This window comes from Globicephala melas, chromosome 7, assembly GCF_963455315.2.
Source record: "Globicephala melas chromosome 7, mGloMel1.2, whole genome shotgun sequence".
Lineage (NCBI taxonomy): Eukaryota > Metazoa > Chordata > Mammalia > Artiodactyla > Delphinidae > Globicephala > Globicephala melas.
In genome coordinates this window covers 61,013,029-61,036,861 of record NC_083320.1, presented here as the reverse complement: position 1 = coordinate 61,036,861, position 23,833 = coordinate 61,013,029, and the positions used below count along the sequence as shown (strand labels likewise).

Sequence of the window (23,833 nt, the reverse complement as noted above, 5' to 3'; positions counted from 1 at the left end):
TAAATACCAGGAAGAAAAGCTAAGAGAATGGAGAGCAGGGTGGGGTAAGCATGAGTGGTAGAGAAATACTATTAAAAAATAATAATAATAAACCTTTCAGCACTATTTGTCCATAAAAACAAAAACTGTTATTTTTAAAAATCTGATGGTTCAGGGGATGGATTACCAAAAGAATAAAATGACATCAGCAGACAACGAAATACTACATAAACTTTACTATTAGGTGTACTGGGGAAAAAAAGAAGTACTTCTATCCTGCAGCTGTTTACTGCCAACAACTTTATTCATGACTTATAGGAATATCTGTATCGAGATGTATATGAAATTTCACCCCAAGGGAGTCCATTAAGGCATCTAGTACAGAAATAAAACCTGGGAACCATTTTCCAGACAAATCACTTCTTAAATGGAAAGACAGACCACCCCCCAAATTTCCTTCTTCAAATTTTAAGGAAAACATATAATCCATAGTCATTTCCAAAATATTATGCCACTTAACCATTATTTTGCAGAAATTCCAGATACAGAACACAAAGCAGCAAAAGCCAAAAAATTTTAAGATTTTTCTATTGTGTCCCCAAATGTCAAAATTTCTACACAAATAAAGCTAAGTATATCCAATGGTGAACCAAATTGTATTTTAGTGCAAATACCATTATGGTCTTTAAAAAAAAATGGTTTTTAACCTAAGAACATAGCCAAAAGTGAGCCTTAGAATTCTTTTAAGGGAAGTGGTATTTTCTTACAAACTGATCCTTTTGGAAGAATTCAAATATTGTATCTACCAACTCATACTGGGAATACAGATACCTATAAAGAACATAGAAATATATAACCATTACATGTGGTCTAACTTTTACTATGTTTTTCTATTAAAAAAATCCATCAGAAACACTAGATTTGGTGAACAGAAAAGAGAAATATCTAAAATTATTTTATTGCCCTTCATAACATAAAAGCCTATGAAAAGAGGAGGCATGTGAAATTACTATATAGACCCAAATCTGTGGAAGTATCAAGAAATGTTCCAAAATCCAGGAAATATAAAGTGAAAACATTCTTGATATGGTTTTTGAAAAAAATGTACTTTGACAAGATCTAAACCTACAATTTTTAAGGACTTAATGTGTGTTAATTTGATAAAAACTAAACTGTGATAATCTGGTGCTACAGGGGCTACTAACGCTTACCTCAAGGGAACCTACTGCAGATAAAGTCCCGTCACTTGCACAGTCCTTTCAGCTGCCTGCCAGTTGTCTCTGTGGAAGGGAAAGCCTGATGAGTGAGAGCCCTATGCCACACTCCTTTGGAGTGTCAGGGTGCCTGCACAGAACTCCACAAAACTGTCTACCTAGAGATTCCTAGATGCTTTCAATAACACAGGGCTTAAAAAGATGCCACCTTTGATATTCCCCTTCCACTGAATACCAAAACCAAATGCCTAAGAGTTACTGGGTGCTAATGACCTATGGTATTATTATCATGGTGATATACCTATACTAACCCAAGCAGAAAAAAGACTAAAATGGATCAAGCAGAAGTTAACATTGACAGGGAAAACACACACACACACACACACACACACACACACACACACAAATGTTGAAAAGTAAGTGACAGAACTCCATAATCTGAGAAGAGGAAATATTACAGACTGTATCTGCAAAAGGTGAAGTTGCAGCATCAACAAATGAATGCTACTACCCAAAGAACCTCCTGTCTAAACATTTTTTAAAATGCCATCAAGAATATCATGCTCAATGTGAACTATACCATGGATCCAAATACCTACTTATAAAATTCCATATATTTTCTTAGTGGGGAGAGTAAGTGGGTGGGGGAGGAGGGGATTTTTCAGATATCTTAAAATATGTAAAGTGAAAACCAACAGCATGAAATCCCACAAGAAATTTAAAAAAGAGAAAAAAAATGTGTTTCTGTATCCCAGAAAGTAAACAAACCTTTCCTCAGGACCAAACTAAGAGGGAAGTAGAACAAGAAATAATAGAAAACTGCAAAATACAACGTATTGCAAAACCACGTTCATCTCTTAGAATTATGAACGGCTAGTAACTTAAGAATATCTGTCAATACCATTAATGTACAAGTTCACCTCCATAACCAAAGAAACTATATTTTCTTTCTAATGTCCAATACAGTCTTCGGTTTGAATGCTCTGCTTCATAAAACAGAATAAAATGCTCCTACAAAAAACTTAACAAGGATTAACCTTTAGCACAAGTATTAAAGAAGGAAAAAAATTAATTAAAAAAAAACAGTGATTCCAACTTTTACTTATTAATAGCACCATATTTAAAATGAAGTTACTTACCTCTGATTCTTTGTCACTCAAAGATCCCAAGCTTCCAAAACTGTGATTAGAGCTTTCATTATTTGTTGAGGCCTGTTGAAAATTTTTAAAAAGGTAAAAATTAGGAGTAATTTAAAATGGAACATTTTACAAAGTAAATAATGTCTTTATAATTAAAAATAAAATATGATTCCTTTAAATAGGGAAGACAAATGAAGTAAAAATAAGAAACACCAACTTCTTAACACTATACTTGGAAAGTTTTATCAAATCAATAAAGTTCTGCTGTGTTTCAGGAACTGACTTGTGTTAGCTGACTTTTTAGAATATCAAATTCAGAAGCAAAGGAAGTGAGATGTTGTTAGGATAAAAAGATCCCTAAAATTACTACCCAATGTATAAAAACTAATGCTTCCTTTAACTGAAAGTATTATTTGTGTTCCTTAATTTTCATCACAATCTTATGAAATTCCATCATATCTCACCCACACCCCTTTGCCTCTTCATATTAACAAACTGGTCAATCTCTGGTTTCTGTTTGTTTGGGTTTAGCCTTTTAAAAAAATCTTTTACTAACTTGACCATTTTAACTGTGTCACTCAAAGAGTGTTTAAATTTCCTTTACAATATTTTTTGAACTGTGACAGTAATGAACTATCACTATGGCGGATAACATTTTCTGTTTCCAATATGTTTCTATGATGGTTATTACTTTGTTGACTTTTTTGGACCATCAGTACATTAGATCAATGTCTTCCAGGAATGTTTAGACCAGGCAGACTATAACATATATGCCAAAGATGACATATGAATGAACTTCAGGTACAAGCAGGCCAGGTGGTACCCGTTTCCCTTCAATTTGCCAGAGTAGCTGCTAATACTACCATTACAAGGTTGCAAGTTAGCCTATAATTACCCTTAGACTGACTAATTTCCAAACTGATGACTGATATGATACATTGCATATATGTCCAGTGCTATGCTGGACACTGTAAAGGCTATTTTCAACACAAAATAGCATTTGAACTAAGATTCAAGCACTAGAGGAATTATAATCTAATTAGGGCAAGATTATCAAACTTGAAAAAGAGAACACCATAAACAGCAATTAATAAGTGATAAATTATAAAGATTCAAGGACAATGGAGGCAGTGGCAACGTTTCTGAGCATCCCTAAATCCCCAAACCCACATACAACATTTACAACAAAACTGGGTGACAAGGAAATCTACATAAATCTCCCTAAAACAGCAAGTGGGAACAAATCACCAACAACCATAGAACCTGCATGGTATGAGAAGCAGCAGAAGAAAACAGAGTGTCTGACACATCTGAGAACAGAGACTCCCACAACAGCTATAACTGGGTTTCTGCATTTTCCTGAAGTCTGAAGTTGGGGCAGTTAGCCTCTATGAACTCTTAAAACTGATCCTTCATTAACAGTGTCACAATGAGGATAAGCTACTGAGCATGGAATCAAAACTGAGCACATTAGGTACAATGAAGATTAAGGAATGAGAATAGTGGGGAAGGGAGCAAAGCCTTAGAAATCATAGAAAGCAAATGCCACACTTTTTTTTTTTGCGGTGCACGGGCCTCTCACTGTCGTGGCCTCTCTCGTTGCGGAGCGCAGGCTCCAGACGCGCAGGCTCAGCGGCCATGGCTCACGGGCCCAGCCGCTCCGCGGCATGTGGGATCTCTTCCCGGACCGGGGCACAAACCCGTGTCCCCTGCATCGGCAGGTGGACTCTCAACCACTGCGCCACCAGGGAAGCCCCAAATGCCACACTTTTGAAGAGTTCCCAAAAACAACAGTAGAGGGGGCTCTGTAAGAAATGCCATCCTAAACCATAAAAAAGTAAGCAACAGAAAATGATGTAGGTCAATCCTATGAAATTATAGGGAAAAAAAAAAAAGATACAGAATTACATCCTGATAATAAAAGCATACCAGAAATATATGCCCACGAAATAGGTGAAAATTATAACTACTTCAAAATGAGATAAAAGTCATTACAAAAATGACTCAAGACATGCAAGAACAACATAAATCAGATTTCAAAAAACTCAGAAATAAGGTAACAGAACTCAGGAAAGCATTAGAAATTGAAAAAATTTTTTTCAGAAATGAAGATTAGGGGCTTCCCTGGTGGCACAGTGGTTGGGAGTCTGCCTGCTGATGCAGGGGACATGGGTTCATGCCCCGGTCCGGGAAGATCCCACATGCCGCGGAGCGGCTGGGCCCGTGAGCCATGGCCGCCGAGCCTACGCTCCGCAACGGGAGAGGCCACAACAGTGAGAGGCCCGAGTACCGCAAAAAAAAAAAAAAAAAAAGAAATGAAGATTAAGCCTGAATGAACACAAGAGAAAATACATACAACAGATAATGCTTTAAGAGAATGAGAAGGTAAAATGGAGGAACAGTTTCGAAATCAAAAGAAATGAAGAGATTAAACGGATGAGAGAAAGCAACAACTTAATGAAGTAACAAGGATCCAACATTCAGGTAACAGAAGTCTTTAAAGAGCACTACCATAAGAGAATAAATAGTAAAGACTATAATTCAAGAAAACTTTCTTGAAAAGAACAAAACCTGAAACTACTGACCGAAGCACTGTGTACACTTAAGAATTCAGCCCAGAAGGCCGACATCTAACTTTTCAAAGGCAACACTTTATTTATGTCAGAAGAAAACAGAGTAACATATTTCAGATATTCAAGAAAGAAAATCTGAATTAAGTGTCTTATATTTGGTAAAATTGATTTTTATCACATGGAAGACACAGATAAACTTAACGTAAGGCCAAAAATTGGGAAACACTGGCTCCCATGAGCCCTTCCGAAAGAATCTAGAGAATAAGCTTTAGACAACCAAAATGAATAGTTTCAACCTAACAATTTATGGCAAGCAATATTATTATTTACTTGTTGATAAAGACTAAATGAGAAGTACAAGGAAGAGAGTATAAAATTTAATGGCTAAATGCATGCAAAGTTGTTAACACAATTTTTTTAAAAACTGTGCTATGGAAATTCATGGAAAGCACAAGCAAAAAATGTTTTAACTATTTTCCATAATCTCTTTGGTCATTGTGGTAGTACACATTGTTGAGACTGCTGTGTGTGTGAGATATAGAAAGGAGTAAATAAATAATTATGTGATATTCTAATTCTATCATCTGCTTTATGTCCTTCAGAACCACAATTCTTGGTATAGAAGAAAGAAGATACAGATGTAAATAAAAACCTTATAGTTCTGAATTGAACTGGAAATATTAATATAAATACATGAGATTTTTACTTTTTAAAACAAACAAATCCTGCCATGAGTAATAACAGAATACCTCTTATCACACCAACATTCCCTCAGACAACAATAAATTCTGGAAAAAAATATAAATAACAACTACCTGAAGGCACTTGAGCAGCCAAAAATAGGCAGAATCTGGTTAGGAGACAATATTTGGAAGGAGGAAGTAGAACTGGATGGGTTTCCTGTTTTTACAGCTTTTGCCTGAGGGAAAACCCCTAGATTGAGCTGCACAGAGCAGTTGAAATGTGAATCAAAAGATGCAGTCTTACTGGCTTGAAAAGCAGAGTTTGGAGCTACCACAGCAGCTGAAAAGTAAGAAGGCACATACTGGAAAATAAAGAACCACAAAGAGAGAGAACCACAAAGAGAGAGAACCACAAAGAGAGAGAACCACAAAGAACTCTACCCATGTCTCTGACTGGTCACTGTTCTATGCAAGAGTGGATCAGACTCTAAGCAGTCCAGGTAAGACTAAAATGACTTAGAGACATCAGCTGCCATCCTCTGTGGGGAGACATAGTTTAGATTTCAGTTCAGCCAAGTTAATTGCTTGCTAATACAAATAATAACCAAAATATTAACACTCTCCAGAAAAATACACTAAACCCCAGAGTCACTATAATGTATCATTCACAGTATGCAGTATATAACAGAAAATTTCTAAGTGTATGAAGAAACAAGAAAATGTTACCCATACTCAAGAGAAAAGACAATCAATAGAGACCAACCACAAGGTAACCCAGGTAATTGGAATTAACAGACAAAGATCTTAAAGCAGCTACCTGCAAGTATGTTCAAGACACCAAGGGAAAATAAACTTATAAATAAAGGAAAAAATTGTAAATTTCAGCAGAGAAATAAAAATATAAAAAAGAGCCAAATGCAAATAGCAAAACTGAAAAATCCACTTTCTAAAATAAAATATTCACCGTATGGGCTTAACAGCAGAATGGAGAAAGTACTGAAGATAGATCAAAAAATTATTCCAACTAAAAAATAGAGAGAAAAATACTGAAAAGCAGTTGTCTGTTGGACACTATTAAGTAGTCTAACATAAATGAATTTGGAGTCATAGAAGGAGAGAAAAAGGAGAAAGAAAAAAAATTGAAAAAGCAATTGGAAGAAAATTCTAAACACTGGTGAAAGACATAAATTTACAGATTGAAGTAGCTCACTGATGTCCCCAAACAGGATAAGTACAAAGAAGATCATACCTAGGTACAGCATAGTCAAACTGCTGAAAACCAAAGATTAAAAAAAACCACCTTACCTCATACCTGTTAGAGTGGCTATTATCAAAAAGATAAGAAATAAGAAGTGTTGGCAAGGATGTGGAGACAAGGGAACCCTCCTACACTGCTGGTGGGAATGTACTGGGTTGGCCGAAAAGTGCCTTCGGTTTTTAAGTAAAAATAAGACACATTTTTCATTTTCACCAAGAACTTTATTGAAAAACGTATTCACCCTTTTGTTCCACTACCTTCTGCCATTTTTCAGGCAACTTCATAATTTCACCTTCCCAAAATTTTTTATCTTTTTGAGCAAAGAACTGTTCCAGGTGCCTTTTACAGTCTTCCAGGGAACCGAAATTTTTTCCATTAAGAGAATTTTGTAAAGACTGAAGTAAATGGAAATCCAAAGGTGCAATGTTTGGTGAATATGGAGGATGAATCAGAATTCCTAGCCAAGCTGTAACAGTTTTTGCCTGGTCATCAAAGAAACATGCGGTCTTGCATCATCCTGATGGAAGATTATACGTTTTCTGTTGACTAATTCTGGACGATTTTCGTTGAGTGCTGCTTTTAGTTGGTCTAATTGGGAGCAGTACTTGTTGGAAATAATCATTTGGTTTTCCGGAAGGAGCTCATCACAGAGGACTCCCTTCCAATCCCACTATATACACAACATCACCTCCTCTGGATAAAGACTGGCCTTTGGTGTGGATGGTGGTGGTTCATTTCACTTGCCCCACAATCTCTTCCTTCCGTTCCACATTACCGTACAGTATCCACTTTTCATTGCCCGTCACAATTTGTTTTAAAAATGGAACATTTTCATTATGTTTAAGTAGAGACTTGCATGCGGAAATACAGTCAAGACGGTGTTTTTCGCTTAACTTATATGGAACCCAAACATCAAAGCGATTAACATAACCAACCTGGTGCAAATGATTTTCAACGCTTGATTTGGATATTTTGAGTATGTCGGCTATCTCCTGCATGGTATAACGCTGATTGTTCTCAATTAATGTCTCGATTTGATTACTATCAACTTCAACTGGTCTACCCAAGCATGGAGCATCATCCAGCAAGAAATCTCCAGCACAAAACTTCACAAACCATTTTTGACATGTTCGATCAGTCACAGCACCTTCTCCATACACTGCAGAAATCTTTTTTTTGTGTTTCAGTTGCATTTTTACCTTTCTTGAAACAATAAAGCATAATAGGCCGAAAATGTTTTTCTTCCATCTTCAGTATTAAAATGTCTACACAAAAATTCACCGATTTTGGTAAGCCTTTTTTTTAAATGCACGCTGATATGACAGCTGTCACACATAATCTAACAAAATTGTTTGGAATGAAGTTAAAGACAACTAACTGCTACGAGAGCCATCTTATGGCGAAAAATGAATGAAATTTTTGGCCAATGCAATAAACTGGTGCAGCCACTATAGAAAACAGTGTGGAGTTTCCTCAAAAAATTAAAAATGGAACTACCATATGATCCAGCATTTCCATTTCCAAGTATTTATCTGAAGAAAACAAAAAGAGTTAACTAAAAACGATATCCGCAACCATAAACAAGACCAAAAGACAACCTTCAGAATGGGAGAAAATATTTGCAAATGAAGCAACTGACAAAGGATTAATCTCCAAAATTTACAAGCAGCTCATGCAGCTCAATTAAAAAAAACAAACAACCCAATCCAAAAATGGGCAGAAGACCTAAACAGACATTTCTCCAAAGAAGATATACAGATTGCCAACGAACACATGAAAGAATGCTCAACATCATTAATCATTAGAGAAATGCAAATCAAAACTACAATGAGATATCATCTCACGCCAGTCAGAATGGCCATCATTAAAAAAATCTAGAAACAATAAATGCTGGAGAGGGTGTGGAGAAAAGAGAACAGTCTTGCACTGTTGGTGGGAATGTAAATTGATACAGCCACTATGCAGAACAGTATGGAGGTTCCTTAAAAAACTACAAATAGAACTACCATACGACCCAGCAATCCCACTACTGGGATATACCCTGAGAAAACCAGAATTCAAAAAGAGTCATGTACCAAAATGTTCATTGCAGCTCTATTTACAATAGCCAGGACATGGAAGCAACCTAAGTGTCCATCAACAGATGAATGGGTAAAGAAGATGTGGCACATATATACAATGGAATATTACCCAGCCATAAAAAGAAACGAAATTGAGTTATTTGTAGTGAGGTGGATGGACCCAGAGTCTGTCATACAGAGTGAAGTAAGTCAGAAAGAGAAAAACAGATACCGTATGCTAACACATATATATGGAATCTAAGAAAAAAAAAAAAAAAGGTCATGAAGAACCTAGGGGCAAGACGGGAATAAAGACACAGACCTACTAGAGAATGGACTTGAGGATATGGGGAGGGGGAAGGGTAAGCTGTGACAAAGTGAGAGAGTGTCATGGACATATATACACTACCAAACGTAAAATAGATAGCTAATGGGAAGCAGCCGCATAGCACAGGGAGATCAGCTCGGTGCTTTGTGACCACCTAGAGGGATGGGAAAGGGAGGGTGGGAGGGAGGGAGATGCAAGAGGGAAGAGATATGGGAACATATGTATAACTGATTCACTTTGTTATAAAGCAGAAACTAACACATCATTGTAAAGCAATTATACTCCAATAAAGATGTTAAAAAAGAAAAAAACACAATGGGAAAAAATGATATCTGCACCCCAATGTTCACTGCAGCATTATTTACAATAGCCAAGACATGGAAGCAACCTAAATGTTCATCAACTGATGAATGGATAAAGAAAATGTGTGTGTGTGTGTGTGTGTGTGTGTATGAATACTATTCAGCCATTAAAAAAGGGAAATCTTGCCAGTTTCGACGACATGGATGGTCCTAGAGGACATTATGCTAAGTGAAATAAGTCAAAGAAAGACAAATACCTTCTGATCTCACTTATTTGTGGAATCTTCAAAAACAACAAACAGAAAAAACCCCAAGCTCACGGATACAGAGAAGAGACTGGTGGTTGCCAGCAGAGGGGGGGTTGGGGAGGTGGGTAGAGGGGAGAAATGGATAAAGTCTTGAGGATGTAACAGCATGGCAACGATAGTTAATAATACTGTATTTGCATATTTGGAAATTGCTGGGAGAGTAAACTTTAAAACTCATCACAAGGAAAAAAACTGTAACCAAGTATGGATGTTAACTAGGCTGTGGTAATCACTTTGCAACATATACAAATATGGAATCATTATGCTATACACATGTAATCTAATCTTACACATAATCTAATCTTACACGTAATGTAATCTTAAATGTCACCTATACCTCATTTAAAAATTTATGATTTTTTTTTAAAAAAGAAAAGAATCTTGAAAGCAGCCAGAGAAAGATAACATATTACATTCATGAGAACAAAAAAGGATATGACTGATGGCTAGCTTGTCATAATAGATATTGGAGGTCAGATTTCATCTCTGGAAAAGGTGAGCCAGGGAGAACTCTGGATTGAGACACATAAGGCACAGCTGAGGAAAGAGAAGACATTAAGTGCATGTCTACACACTAACTGAAGAGACTCAGCACCTTCCTGTGCTAAATTCTGGAAAGTCAGCAGCCAAACGTAAACTCTACAGGCTGGAGAGTACAGAATTTCTCTCTAGGAAAATAAACCATCTCAAGAGACAAGACTTACAGACACCAAGAATCAAAAACCTCTCAGAAAAATGACCCAGCCAAGTCATCCTACTGTAATAAGTCCTGCCTACTCAAACAATACTTCCAATAAGTGTTTCAGTGCCTAAAGCATAGATATGCAAAGCCCAATATCACCAGATATCTGAAAAATATAAACAAATATTTTTTAAAAACCCATAAGAAAAAGACAATCCAGGGAGCAGGAAAAAAATTCACATAGAACTATTACTAATATCCTAATGACAGCCAACTACGAAAATGAAACATTTCAAGAACAACCCAAGGGGACTTTTCCTTCTGGTCCAGTGGCTAAGACTCCACACTTCCACTGCTGGTTGGGAAACAAAGATCCTGCATGCTGTGCAGTGCAGCCAAAAAATAAATAAATAAATAACATTTTTTGTAATTAAAAAAAAAGAACCACCCCCCTCCCCCAAAAAAACAACCACCTGGAAATTAAAAATATGATAGCTGAAACACATAGGAAAAAAAAAAAGGATGAATTCAAAGATAAAGTTGAAGAAATCTTCCCAGAAAGAGACCAAAAAACCCCAAAAAAAGAAAACTAGAGAATCAGTCCAAGAGGTACTGCTCCAAATGAGAGTTCCAGAAAAAAAAGAAAGAGAAAATTAATCAGCTAAAATTATCAAAGAAATAATTCAAGACTTTTCAAGAAGTGAGAGAGTAGCATTGACATATATATACTACCAAATGTAAAAAAGATAGCTAGTGGGAAGCAGTTGCATTGCACAGGGAGATCAGCTCGGTGCTCTGTGACCACCTAGAGGGTTGGGATGGAGATGCAAGAGGGAGGGGATATGGGGATATATGTATACATATAGCTGATTCACTTTATTATACAGCAGAAACTAACACAACATTGTAAAGCAATGATACTCCAATAAAGATGTTAAAAAAAAAAGGAACTGGAAAACATTAGTTTTTGTATTGGAAGGACACACTTTTGAACCAAGCACACTGGTTCAATGAAGATCCATACCAAGGCACATTATAACAAACAAATTGAAATGCCAAGGATTTGAAGCTTCTAAAGAAGACTAAACAGGAATACCTACAAAGGATCAGGAATGAGAATGGCACTGGAGTGCTCAGGAGTAACACTGGAAGCTAGAAAGCAATGGAACAATGCCTTCAAAATTCTGTTAAAATGATTTCCAGGGCTTCCCTGGTGGCGCGGTGGTTGGGAATCCGCCTGCCAATGCAGGGGACGCAGGTTCGTGCCCCAGTCCGGGAAGATCCCACATGCCGCCGAGCGGCGGGGCCCGTGAGCCACAGCTGCTGAGCTTGCGCGTCCGGAGCCTGTGCTCCGCAACGAGAGAGGCTACAACAGTAAGAGGCACGCGTACCGCAAAAAAAAAAAAAAAAAGGATTTCCAACCTAGAATTCTACACCCAAACTAACAACCAAGTGGGAAGAAGAGAATATGCAAAGTCTCAAAAATCTGACTACCCATTTACCTTTTCTCAGGAAGTGACTAGAGAATCTGCTCCACCAAAACAAAAGAATAAACCAAGAAAGAGGAAAATATGGCATATAAGAAACAGGAGCTCAAACATGGGACAGACACAAAAAGAATTTCCATGATGATAAAGAAGAGGGATTCCAGGATGACAGGCACCCAGAAGAAACAGAGAGTAACTAGCCTAGGTAAGAATGGAAGAATGGAAGATTTCAGGGGTATGTCTACAGAAATATAAGAATAAAATAAATAAATTTATATTTGAAAATGAGAGGTTTACACACCTCTGCTGGATGCTTACGCTGAACACTAACAAACTAAAGAAATAAATCAACTCTAGGAAAAACAAAAAGTTGTAAAAAAGAAGAAACGTAATCATGGAATCTCACAGCTGTGAATAAAATTTAGTCATAACATAAACAATGAAATAATGACCTAACCCAAAACTAAAATATTTCTAAATCAGGATAGGGTCAGGGAAGTTTGAGTATTTCTACAGGGGTAGAGGGTTGGATCATTTAAGAGTTAACGCCTCATCTTCTATAACAGGAAGTCAATAAATATCTAAAACTGAAAAAAAAGAAAAAAAGACAAAGAACTATAATAGTCTTACTTAGAAATACAGACATAAATAAAACAAAACATATATAGTATAATAAATAAAAAGCTACAGGTGAGAAGGACTGCCTCTATGAAGAATAAATGTAGGGTTAAAAGAATGGGGCATGCTTCTACTAATTTTCATTATAGGCTTGGTAGGACAAGTTGACTTTTAAAACTCTGACCATGGATTGTATGTCTTTTCCTTCTTGATCTGTAGGAATTCTTTACACATCCTTGGTATGAATCCTCTATGACTTGGCCTTTCACTCATACATTGGTATCATCTGAACACAGTTTCATTTATCAAATGGTTTCCTTTATGGCTAGAGCCTTTTGTGACCTATTTATGAAATCTGTCATTATTCTTATTAAAGCTTTATTATTTTTCACATTTAGATCTACAGTCACTTGGAATTGATTTTTCTATCATGGCAAGAAATGAAGGTCGAGTTGTTGTTTTTTCCCCATGTGGATATCCAACTGATCCAGCATCATCTATTATAAAAGACGACCCTTTCCACACCGCACTGCTGTGTCACCTTTGTCATATATCAAGTTACTATATATGAATGGCTCTGCTGCTGAAGTCTATTCTGTTCCACTGGTCTATTTTTCTTTCCTGTGTGATTATCACAGTGATGTAATTCTACTCCTTGGTACATAACTAAGAGAACTGAAAACATATGTCTACACAAAAACTTGTATCAGAGTGTTCACAGCAGCATTATTCACGTCAAAAATGGAAACAACCCAAATGTCCACCAATTGATGGATATACAAAATGTGACACACATCAATACAATGAAACATTCAGTTATAAAAAGAAATGAAGTATTAATACATACAAGATTCATGAACCTTGAAAATATTATGCCAGGTTAAAAAAGCCAGACACAAAATGCTATGTACTATGATTCCATTTATATGAAATGTTCAGAAGAGAAAAATCCATAGAGACAGAAAGTAGACTAGTGGTTGCCAGGGGGTGAAGTGTAGGGTAGGAAAGCAGGGGAGTGAGGAGCTGCTGTGAATGTTTATAAGATTTCTTTTTGGGGTGATAAAAATATTCTGGACTTAGTGGTGATGGCTGCACAGCTTTGTGATATACCAGAAACCACTGAAAAGTACACCTTAAAAGGGTCAATTTTATGGTATGTGAATTATATCTCAATACAAAAAGTTTCAAGTTATTGAGGAAAAGAGAGCACAGTTGGGGGGGAGTGTGACAAAATATAGTACATAATCATTTATACATTCAGACATACAGTATGTGCACATGCAAGCACACACAGACTTTTGAAGCCTTCAAAGCGAGAATAGAGCTGTTTTTTTTGCAGACATTCATGAGACATTTTTTAAAATATAAAAGCAACACAGGCACATAGAAAACATTTCATTACAGAAATATAAATATTTCCCTCCCGCATTAGTCCTACTATTCAGAGGCAACATTTTTTTAATTTAACTTAATTAACTTAATTAATTAACTTCTTATTTTTGGCTGCGTTGGGTCTTCATTGCTGCGCACGGGCTTTCTCTAGTTGCGGCGAGTGGGGGGCTACTCTTCCTTGCAGCGCGTGGGCTTCTCATTGTGGTGGCTTCTCTTTGTTGTGGAGCACAGGCTCTAGGCGCATGGGCTTCAGTAGTTGTGGCACTCAGGCTCAGTAGTTGTGGTCAGGCTCTAGAGCACAGGCTCAGTAGCTGTGGCGCACGGGCTTAGCTGCTCTGCGGCATGTGAGATCCTCCCAAACCAGGGCTCGAACCCATGTCCCTTGTATTGGCAGGTGGATTCTTAACCACTGCGCCACCAGGGAAAGTCCAAGAGGCAACAACTTTTTAAAAAAATTGTTTTTAATTAAAATTTTCAATAGGTAATGCAAACAAACTACTTCAGTTCATTTCTTATCATCTTTCTAAGGCTGTATGTCTACACTAACAAATTAAATATACGTTCATTGATTCCTCCCTTCTTACTCAAAAGATAACGTTATGCAGACCGTCCCACATCGCTTTCTTTTCTCTTTATGTTGGAAAAATTCCAAATCAATACATAGCTTCTTCATTCCCCTTTTCCTTTGCTACTTCCTTTCTTTCAAACAGGTGCAGAGTATTCCACTGGATGTACTACATTTCAATAATTCTTTATTGACCTTTCCATAAAAGATGAAGAATTTAGCTCACTGGCATCACAACTTCCCCTTCTTCCCGATATATTTTTATTTTCAAATCTTCAGTTACTTTCACTTCAAATAATAAACAAACTTTTTTTTCTTTAACTTTAAACTGTGTATGACTCCTTAATATGTAAAATAAAATATTTACATTTCCTCCTTCTCCCAACATGTTAGCTACACTATAATTTTACAGCAGTACAATTTATAACATTTACCTTTACCTCCTATCTGTATTCCTGCAACAGAGCCACAAACTCATGCCACAAGGATCTGTGGCAAGTAAAATTAACAGGTGAAGTAGGCTTGGGATAAGAAAAAAAAGTGGCATATGATAGAATAACAATTCTTTCTCTTCCAATTTTTGTTATCAGTTATAAACACTGAATTAGCAAATGGTGAATCCTTGATGTTAAGGAAAATACAGGATTAGGTTCCGGCAACCTTCTCGTCACAAGTTCATCAACCAATCAACACATAACATTGTTTTGTTTTTTGTTTTTTTATATATATATATATTTTGGCTGTGCCGGGTCTCCATTGTGGGCTTCTCTCTAGTTGCGGCGTGCGGGCTGTCTAGTTGTGGCACACAGGCTTAGTTGCCGCGCAGCATGTGGGATCTTAGTTCCCTGACCAGGGATCAAACCCACGTCCCCTGCATTGGAAGGCAGATTCTCAGCCACTGGACCACCAAGAAAGTCCCCATAACATTGTTTTATATAAAACTGTGTTTCTGTTTAAAGACCCCTTGTTTAATACGTACTGTCAATTCATTCACATTGAATTCATGGCCAACAACACTGTAACTCATGCCTGAATGAAGCTAATCTAACAAGCATATTTTCCCCCTAAGGCACATCACAGTCTTCTTGTGCTTAGAACACTAGATAACACTTGACTACTACCCTGAGGGACTATTTTAAACAGTAAAACTACCAACGAAAAGCACAAAAATGTGAAAAACATGGCATTAAGTAAACTGAGAAAAGAATACTTGTTTACAGTATGAGAGCTGAAAATGTAGGCAGAGGGTCACTTTATTCAGCCTCAGGCGACTCAAATTTTTCACCACTCTGCATATGCACAGGCCCGTGAATGACCAGCAAAAGCAATGCAAGTATTGGTTTTGAAGTCACAAATAAGTTGAATAAAGAGTATTGATTGTGTGTATCTATCAAATCAAGCTTATAATCATATTGTGCAAATCCTGTATAGCCTTGCTCTTTTATATATGTTTGAACAGTCAAAATCCAGAAGAATTATATTAAAATCCCTCAATATAGCTGTATTTTAATAAATTTACCATGTATTTTTAGAACTGTTTGCTATATAAAAGTTTATAACTGTCATATCTTTTTTATGGATGCTTAGTCCTTAAAAAGAATCTACCTTTGTTTCATTCAGGCGTTTGGTTTTGAAGACTGTTTCATTTGATACTCATTCATGCATTCAAAAATAATTATTGAGGGCCTTAGTATTGTTGTAGATGCTAGGGATATAGCAGTGAGAAAAAAAAAACACTTAGGTCCAAGTGCTCATGAAGTTTATGTTATAAGAAGGGAAACAGACAATAAACAAACATATAAATATTTAGTAATATAAAAGGAACCAATAAGTACTTTAAAAAAACTAAGTAGAGAAAGGGGAGTGGTATAGGTATCATACTTATACATAGAGCAGTCAAAGAATGCCACTGTAAAGAGGTGACATTTGAGCAGAAGCTTGAATACAGTGAGAGATAAGTGTGTTTGAGGCAAATGGCAAATAAACCAGTGTGAGTGCAGTAGTGGGACAGTTATTAGTTGAATAGGGTAGTCTAGAACTAGATCAGAAGGTCTACTTAGAGCATTGAATTTTATTTTAAATGTGATGGGAAGTCTTTGGAAGGGTCTGAAGTTGGGGAGAAACTGATCTCAAATTTGTATTTAATTCTACTTTCTTTTACTTTATGATTATCGGAACTATTTTCTTTCCAGTTACTTCCAATCTTTGTCATTTTGGGGGGATGTTTCCTGTCAACAGCCTAAAGATGGATTCTCATTTATTATCATAATATATACTTGGCTTTATTTCTTCCATATTATATAATCGCAGGTAAAAATAGAATATTTTTGTTTGCTCTTTCTCTCTTCCTCACTTTTATTAGACTAAATTTCTTTTTGTTCCTCCTCCTATACCCTATCACAGTAAAAGTTCTATGTACAGTATCTCTGTTGCTTGTGCTTATTACTTTCCTTATTACTTTCCTACTTTTAGCAAACATATAACCCTATTCTTCTCTATAGACAAATTAATGAATTATTCTGTAGTCCTAGATGATTTTCTTACCTTTCTCCGCTGTTCCTCTTCTCCCAGAGCATGATCACTATCAGAAATATGATCCTTCAAATGCTTTTATTTCCACATTACAAACTCCCGGTGTCACTATTATTAAAATTTGCCCCTATTAATACTGCATTTCACAGGCACATTATCACCATCAATTTAAATAAAAACACTGTAAGAGTCATTGCTCACCACTACATTACATTCTATAAGCTTTACCGTTATTTATTTATTTATGGCTGTGTTGGGTCATCAGTGCTGTGCACGGGCCTACACGTGTTTTTAAATTTAAATGAATATTTTTAAAATACAAGCTTACCCCCCAAAGAACAGTAAAACCAACATTAATTCAATATCATCATCCAACATACAGTCCATACTCAAATTTCCCCTGCTGTCTCAAAAATGTCATTTAAAACTGTTTTTCTCCCAATCCAGGAGCAAATTAGAACCCACGGATTCACACATTGCATTTGGCTACTAAGTCTCTTTCGTCTCATCCAACCTAGAACAGTCCCTCTGCTTCCCTTTGTTCTTCATTTAAAGAATCCAGGCCAGCAGGATGTCCCAGGAGTATTTCCTCATGATTAAATTCAAATCAAACATTTCCAGCATGAAAACTACAGGTGATGAGTGTTCTTCCTATTGCATCACCCTCAGGATACATATAATGTCAGGCTCTCTGTGACACTGCCAATGCAAAGCTTGACCTTACCTATTATGGTGGTAACCAACAAATCTCTCCTTTTTAAAGGCATATTTTCTCTTTTATAATTAATAACTAATCTATAGAGTGAAACTTTGAGACCCTGTAAAACACTGTTCTCCAAAACATTTTACTAAATGGTTTTAGCATCCATTGATTATCCTTACCTTAATCAATAATTATACTAGGAAATACTGTGTTGATTTTCTGATTCTATATTCCTTCTACATTAGGTAACATTCTTCTAAGAGACTGCCACATAACAATAAGCATACCTAGCTTGGTTCCTAAGTACCATTCCCCACTAAAATGAAGCAGGGCTCTTTGAAAAGGTCTGTTCACATTCAGCACAGAGACCACAGTGATACTAGAGAGAGATGGTAGAGATGTGTATGTATACATAAGCATAAAATTGGCAAAAATATTTATCTTTCTTAAATCTAGATAGAGTATACTAGTATTCTTTGTAAAGTATTTTCAATTTTTCTAAAGGTATAGTATTTTTTTCAAAGTAAAATGTTGTTTAAAAACAAACAAAAGGGCTTCCCTGGTGGCGCAGTGGTTGAGTCCGCCTGCCAATGTAGGGGACACGGGTTCGTGCTCCGGTCCGGGAAGATTCCACATGCCACAGAGCGGCTGGACCCGTGAGCCACGGCCGCTGAGCCTGTGTGTCCGGAGCCTGTGCTCCGCAACAGGAGAGGCCACAACAGTGAGAGGCCCGCATACCACAAAAAAACAAAACAAAACAAAACAAACAAACAAACAAAAACCGGGGGTAGGAGGGGAGACCCTGCAGGAATGCATAAATATCAGTTTGAGAGAACAGAAATTAAAAAATGGGTATAGAGTGTCATCATAAAACCAAAACTAGAATATGTAACTTTAAAACATCAGGAAAAACTCCATTTGTCCAATGGAAAGCAACGAGTAGAAGGGATTAAAAGTCAAGTACGATTAGAAGATATCAGCCAATAGATGGCAGAACCAAGTCAGAAAATAAAAATAATTATAATGGACTAAACCCACCATTTAAGAGATAAAAATGCTCATATTCCATCAAAAAAAGTTGACATATTGTCTACAAGAAACACACTTAAAAACAATAAAAATTAAAGAACAGAAAAACATATACCTAACATGAACCAAAAGAAAGTTGAGGATAGTATTCTTAAGATTTGAAAAAAACAAGTATTTAAAAAAAAATTATAGTCATGAAACAAAAAGAAGATATATGCATGTGAAAATATAGCCTCAAAATACATCAAGCAAAAACTGATAAACTACAAGCTGAAATGCATAAAGCTGAAATTTATACATCAATAATCACAGTTAAATACAATTAGGAGCTATTAGATATGAAATGTTTATAAAACAGGGCACATTTCAGGATTGATGCCATATGAACTATATTTTGAAAATGTAATACAATAAATTATAAGTCTGTAACAAAAGAATAGCTCAAAATAACTAATAATCTAAGAGGAAGGAATATACAAATGTTTATAGTAGCTTTACCTGTAATTCTTAAAATATTGAAAGTAACCTAAATGTTCCTTATCTAGAAGAAATGGATTAAAAAGAACTGCGGTATACTTTTACACACTACTATATAAAAAATAGATAATCAACAAGGACCTACTGTATAGCACAGGAAACTGTACTCCATATCTTATAACAACATATAATAGAAAAGAATCTAAAAAAGAATATATTATACATATATATGTATGTATAACTGAATCTGCTGTACATCTGAAACACAACATTGTAAGTCAACTATATTTCAGTAAAAATTTTTTTAAAAATTGTATATTTTATACAATAGGATACTATTAAATAATAAAAAGTAACTATTGGTAACATTACAACAACATGAATGAATCTCAAAGAAATGCATTAAGCTAACTTATAAAAAGTCAGACTCAAAAGGCTACATATTTACAATACTTACCCCATTTATATGACATGCTTGCAAAGGCAAAACTATAAAAACAGAAAACAGATCAGTGGTTGCCAGAGGCAACCTAAAGGGGTAGAGTGCAAAAGGACACCGGGGAGTATTTTGGGAACTATTTTATATCTTAATTGTGGTGGGAGTTACACAATTGTATACATTCACAAAACTCATAGCAGAACTGTATGATGAAAAGGGGTGAATTTTACCCTATGTAAATTATACATTACTTAATAAAAACCATGGGGGGGGCTCTCATAACCAAACACTTAAAATCTATACATTTTATCGTATGTTAATTCTGTCTTTATATAAATAAATAAATAATCTGATTCATTCAACTCAACAGCTGGAAGAACAGCCACGAAGCAAATCCAAAGTAACAAGTAAATTATGATGATAGAAATCAATGGGGGGAAAAAAAGTGAAATAGATTAAAACCAATATCTGTTTCTTTGATTAGTCAGAGCTCTGGCAAGAATGAACAGAAAAGGAGAACTGAAAGAATAAACGGAAATGAAATAACAAAGGAGATTTTTTAAAGTGTTATAACCATACACTAATAAGTTTGAAAAGCTTAATTGAAATAGATTAATAAACTAAGTAATATTAAAGAAATTTAAATGGTAGTGAAAGACCTTCCTTGCAAAAAACCCCAGGCCAAGACAGTTTTACAGGTAAATGTCTACTCATCTTCCCATGAACATTTTGTACCACATACAGGATGTTGAAAAAACTGAAAATAGTGAAAGAAGCAGCAGTTCATTTTATGGGGCTAGCTAGTGTGACACTGTTTTATAAAACAGACAAGGTAAAGTGATGAAAATGTTCTGTACCTTAAAAGGAACATGGATTACTACGAGTGTACACATTTGTCAAAACTCACTAAATTATTACTCTTCAGGTCTGTGCATCTATTTCTCTTATAAGCATATATGTAAAAATCCTAACTAAAATAGTTAATCATGTATTAAATCCAAAAGTATTTTTTAATATTTATTTATCTTTATTCTTTTGGCTCCGTTGGGACATCATTGCAGTGCATGGGCTTCTCTCTAGTTGTGGCGTGCGGGTTTTCTCTCTCTAGTTGTGGCGTGCATGCTCCAGAGCGCATGGGCTCTGTAGTTTGTGGCATGCAGGCTCTCTCGTTGAGGCGCGTGAGCTCAGTAGTTGTGGCGTGCAGACTTATTTGTCCCACAGCATGTGGGATCTTAGTTCCCCGACCAGAGATCGAACCTGCGTCCCCTACACTGGAAGGCCGATTCTCTACCACTGGACCACCGGGGAAGTACCCTAATAAAGTATTTTTTAAAATAGTGTATCAGGGATTTCCCTGGTGGCACAGTGGTTAAGAATCTGCCTGCCAATGCAGGGGACGTGGGTTCGAGCCCTGGTCCAGGAAGATCCCACATGCCACAGAGCAACTAAGCCCATGCACCACAACTACTGAGCCTGTGCTCTAGAGCCCACGAGCCACAAATACTGAGCCCACATGCCACAACTATTGAAGCCTGCACGGCTGGAGCCCATGCTCCACAACAAGAGAAGCCACCACAGTGAAAAGCCCGCACGCTGCAATGAAGAGTAGCCCCTGCTCGCCACAACTAGAGAAAAGCCCATGTGCAGCAACGAAGACCCAACACAGCCAAAAATGAATAAATAAATAAAATAGTGTATCATAACCAAGTAGGGTTTATCACAGCAATGCCAACTTCAACTTTTTTTAAAATTTGTTATACTTATTATTTTTAAAACAAACAGAAACTTCTTAACTAACCAGTAACAGAAAAGTTCTTCTGTAATTTGGTCATGGTTATATACACAAAACCTGTAACAAACACAACACTTAATGGAGAAACTTTAGATGATTCCTTCTCAACAAGACATAGTACTGAAGCTCATGATAAATATAAAAAAAAAAAATTGGGGGAAGATAACTATTTGTCTTAGAGAAACCTAGAGAATCAACAGAGTAGTACAACCAATAAGAGACCAAAAGCAAGACTGCTACATACAAGACCAGCCTATAAAAATTTTTAAAAATTCTAGGTCAGCAATAGCCAACTAGAAAATATAACAGAAAATACTTCAGCCACAAAAACTTTAAAGTATCCAGGAATAAGCCCCCAAAATTCATAAAAACTAGCCAAGAATTCTTAAGACCTCTACAGAGAGAACTGAACAAATGGAAAGACATTTCATGTACTTGGATGGGACAATCTAATCTTATAGATTTCAGTACTCCCAAAATTAATCTATAAATTCAATGCATTCAGAATAAAAATTCCATTTGAATCTTTTAAGGAAAAAGATACAAATAAGTTATTACAGAAGAATAATCCCCAAATGCTAACAAGCAAATAAAGAGATGCTCAAATTTTATATGAGGGAATAAAGATCCATAAATAATTAGGTCAACCTTACAAAAGAAGATTAAAGGAGAGACTTGCTCTACCATATAAAGAAGACATACCAAAATACAACTGTATTCTTTTTTATGTGATACTGGCACAAGAACACAGAGAGACCACCAGAACATTAGAGAAATCTCAGACACAGATTGGTATATACACATGGCAACTTAATATATGATACAGGTGCCAGCACAAGTCAGTGGGAAAATATGGATAATTTAAGAAGCATTGTGGAGAAAACTGGTTTACTACATGGAGAAAAATAAAACTCGATCTCTATCAATACTATGTAAAAGATAAGGCCTCGGACTAAAGAGTAAATATAAAAGTAAAACTGTACAATTAATAAAAGCTGTAGAATATCTTTTGTGCCTCAGGGGTAGGGAAGAAGTATTTAACTTTTAGAATACCATCAGAGTCCACTGGACCCAATTTTAGTTTTTTAGCTTCTTTTTCAAGTAATTCTGTTTATAATAATATTTCAGGACTTTTATTCTTTCTTAGAGATAATCCATAGAATAAAACTAAGATTTATTTTTAATAGAATAAAACACATTCTAGCTTGCAATTAACTACCAGATGTCCACTGGCCTTTCATCAATCTACAATACATTATGGGATCTTACTGATCTTACTTTTCCTATATTTTGTTATTACACCATCCTAGGAACTCGTCATTACTTATCACTGTTCATCAATTATTCCCAACTATGCTAATGCAAAGAAAAACCACTAAAATAAAAAGAAAATGGAAGAATGATGGTATGATAGGCAAAATATTGGCCTCCCAGTGATGTCCATGCCCTAAACAGCAGAATCTGTGAATGTTATTTTACATGGCAAAAGGGACTTGCAGATGTGATTAAGGATAAGAAATTTGAGTTGGGGAAATTATACCAGGTTATCCAAATTGGGGTGGGCCCAATCTAATCACATGAGTACTTAAAATAGGCTATGGTCCAAAACATGTGACTGCCAAAGAACCGTAAGAGAGATACAACATTGCTGCCTTTGAAGATGGAGGAAGGAAACCACCACCCAAGGAATGCAGGCAGCCTCTCAAATCTGGAAAAGGCAAGGCAAAAAGATCCTTCCCTAGCGCCCCCAGAAAGGAATGCAGCCTTGCAGACACCTTGATTTTAGCCCAATGAGAGCGGTGTCAGACTTCTGATGCTACAGAACCGTAAGATAATAAACCTGTACTGTTTTGAGCAACTTAGTGATAATTTATTATAGTAGAAATAGAAAAACAACACAGATTTAATGACCTAAAAGGACGATGCAATAGTCAAATAAATTATGATCTTTTAGTTGTCTTCTTGCCTTGCCCAAAGTACCACATCATCTTTCAAAAACGTATAAATGACTAAGAAACCATCTTTGGAGTCTGATTTTAGCTTTCATTGACTCCAGCTGAGAATTAAGAAATTTTCATTTTCCACTTAAGATAATCAAGAGAAGAAAATGACAGAAAACAATTTATAATTAGACAAATCAGAAAATAAATACAAAGAGATAACAGCACCTAAAACTGATGATGGTGACACTGACTATATAAATGAAATCTGAGTCTTCAAATAACAGTATCCTAGATGAATTTTCTCAAATTCAAGAATCAATGAATTGGACA

At 36.0% G+C, this 23,833-nt stretch overlaps 1 protein-coding gene across 5 annotated transcripts in view; it reads right to left on the bottom strand.

The window, feature by feature from the left end:
• The window catches only part of TLK1 (tousled like kinase 1), a 155,949-nt gene that overhangs the window by 84,695 nt on the left and 47,421 nt on the right, over positions 1–23,833 (bottom strand). For 3 of the 5 annotated variants that reach the window (XM_060302270.2, XM_030852100.3, XM_060302271.2), the window contains exon 3: positions 2,333–2,404. In XM_060302270.2, coding sequence (XP_060158253.1) covers positions 2,333–2,404 — 72 coding nt within the window. Of the gene's footprint in view, positions 1–1,190; positions 1,206–2,332; positions 2,407–23,833 lie in introns of those variants that run through there. The other 2 variants (XM_060302273.1, XM_070045958.1) reach the window with 2 other exon arrangements.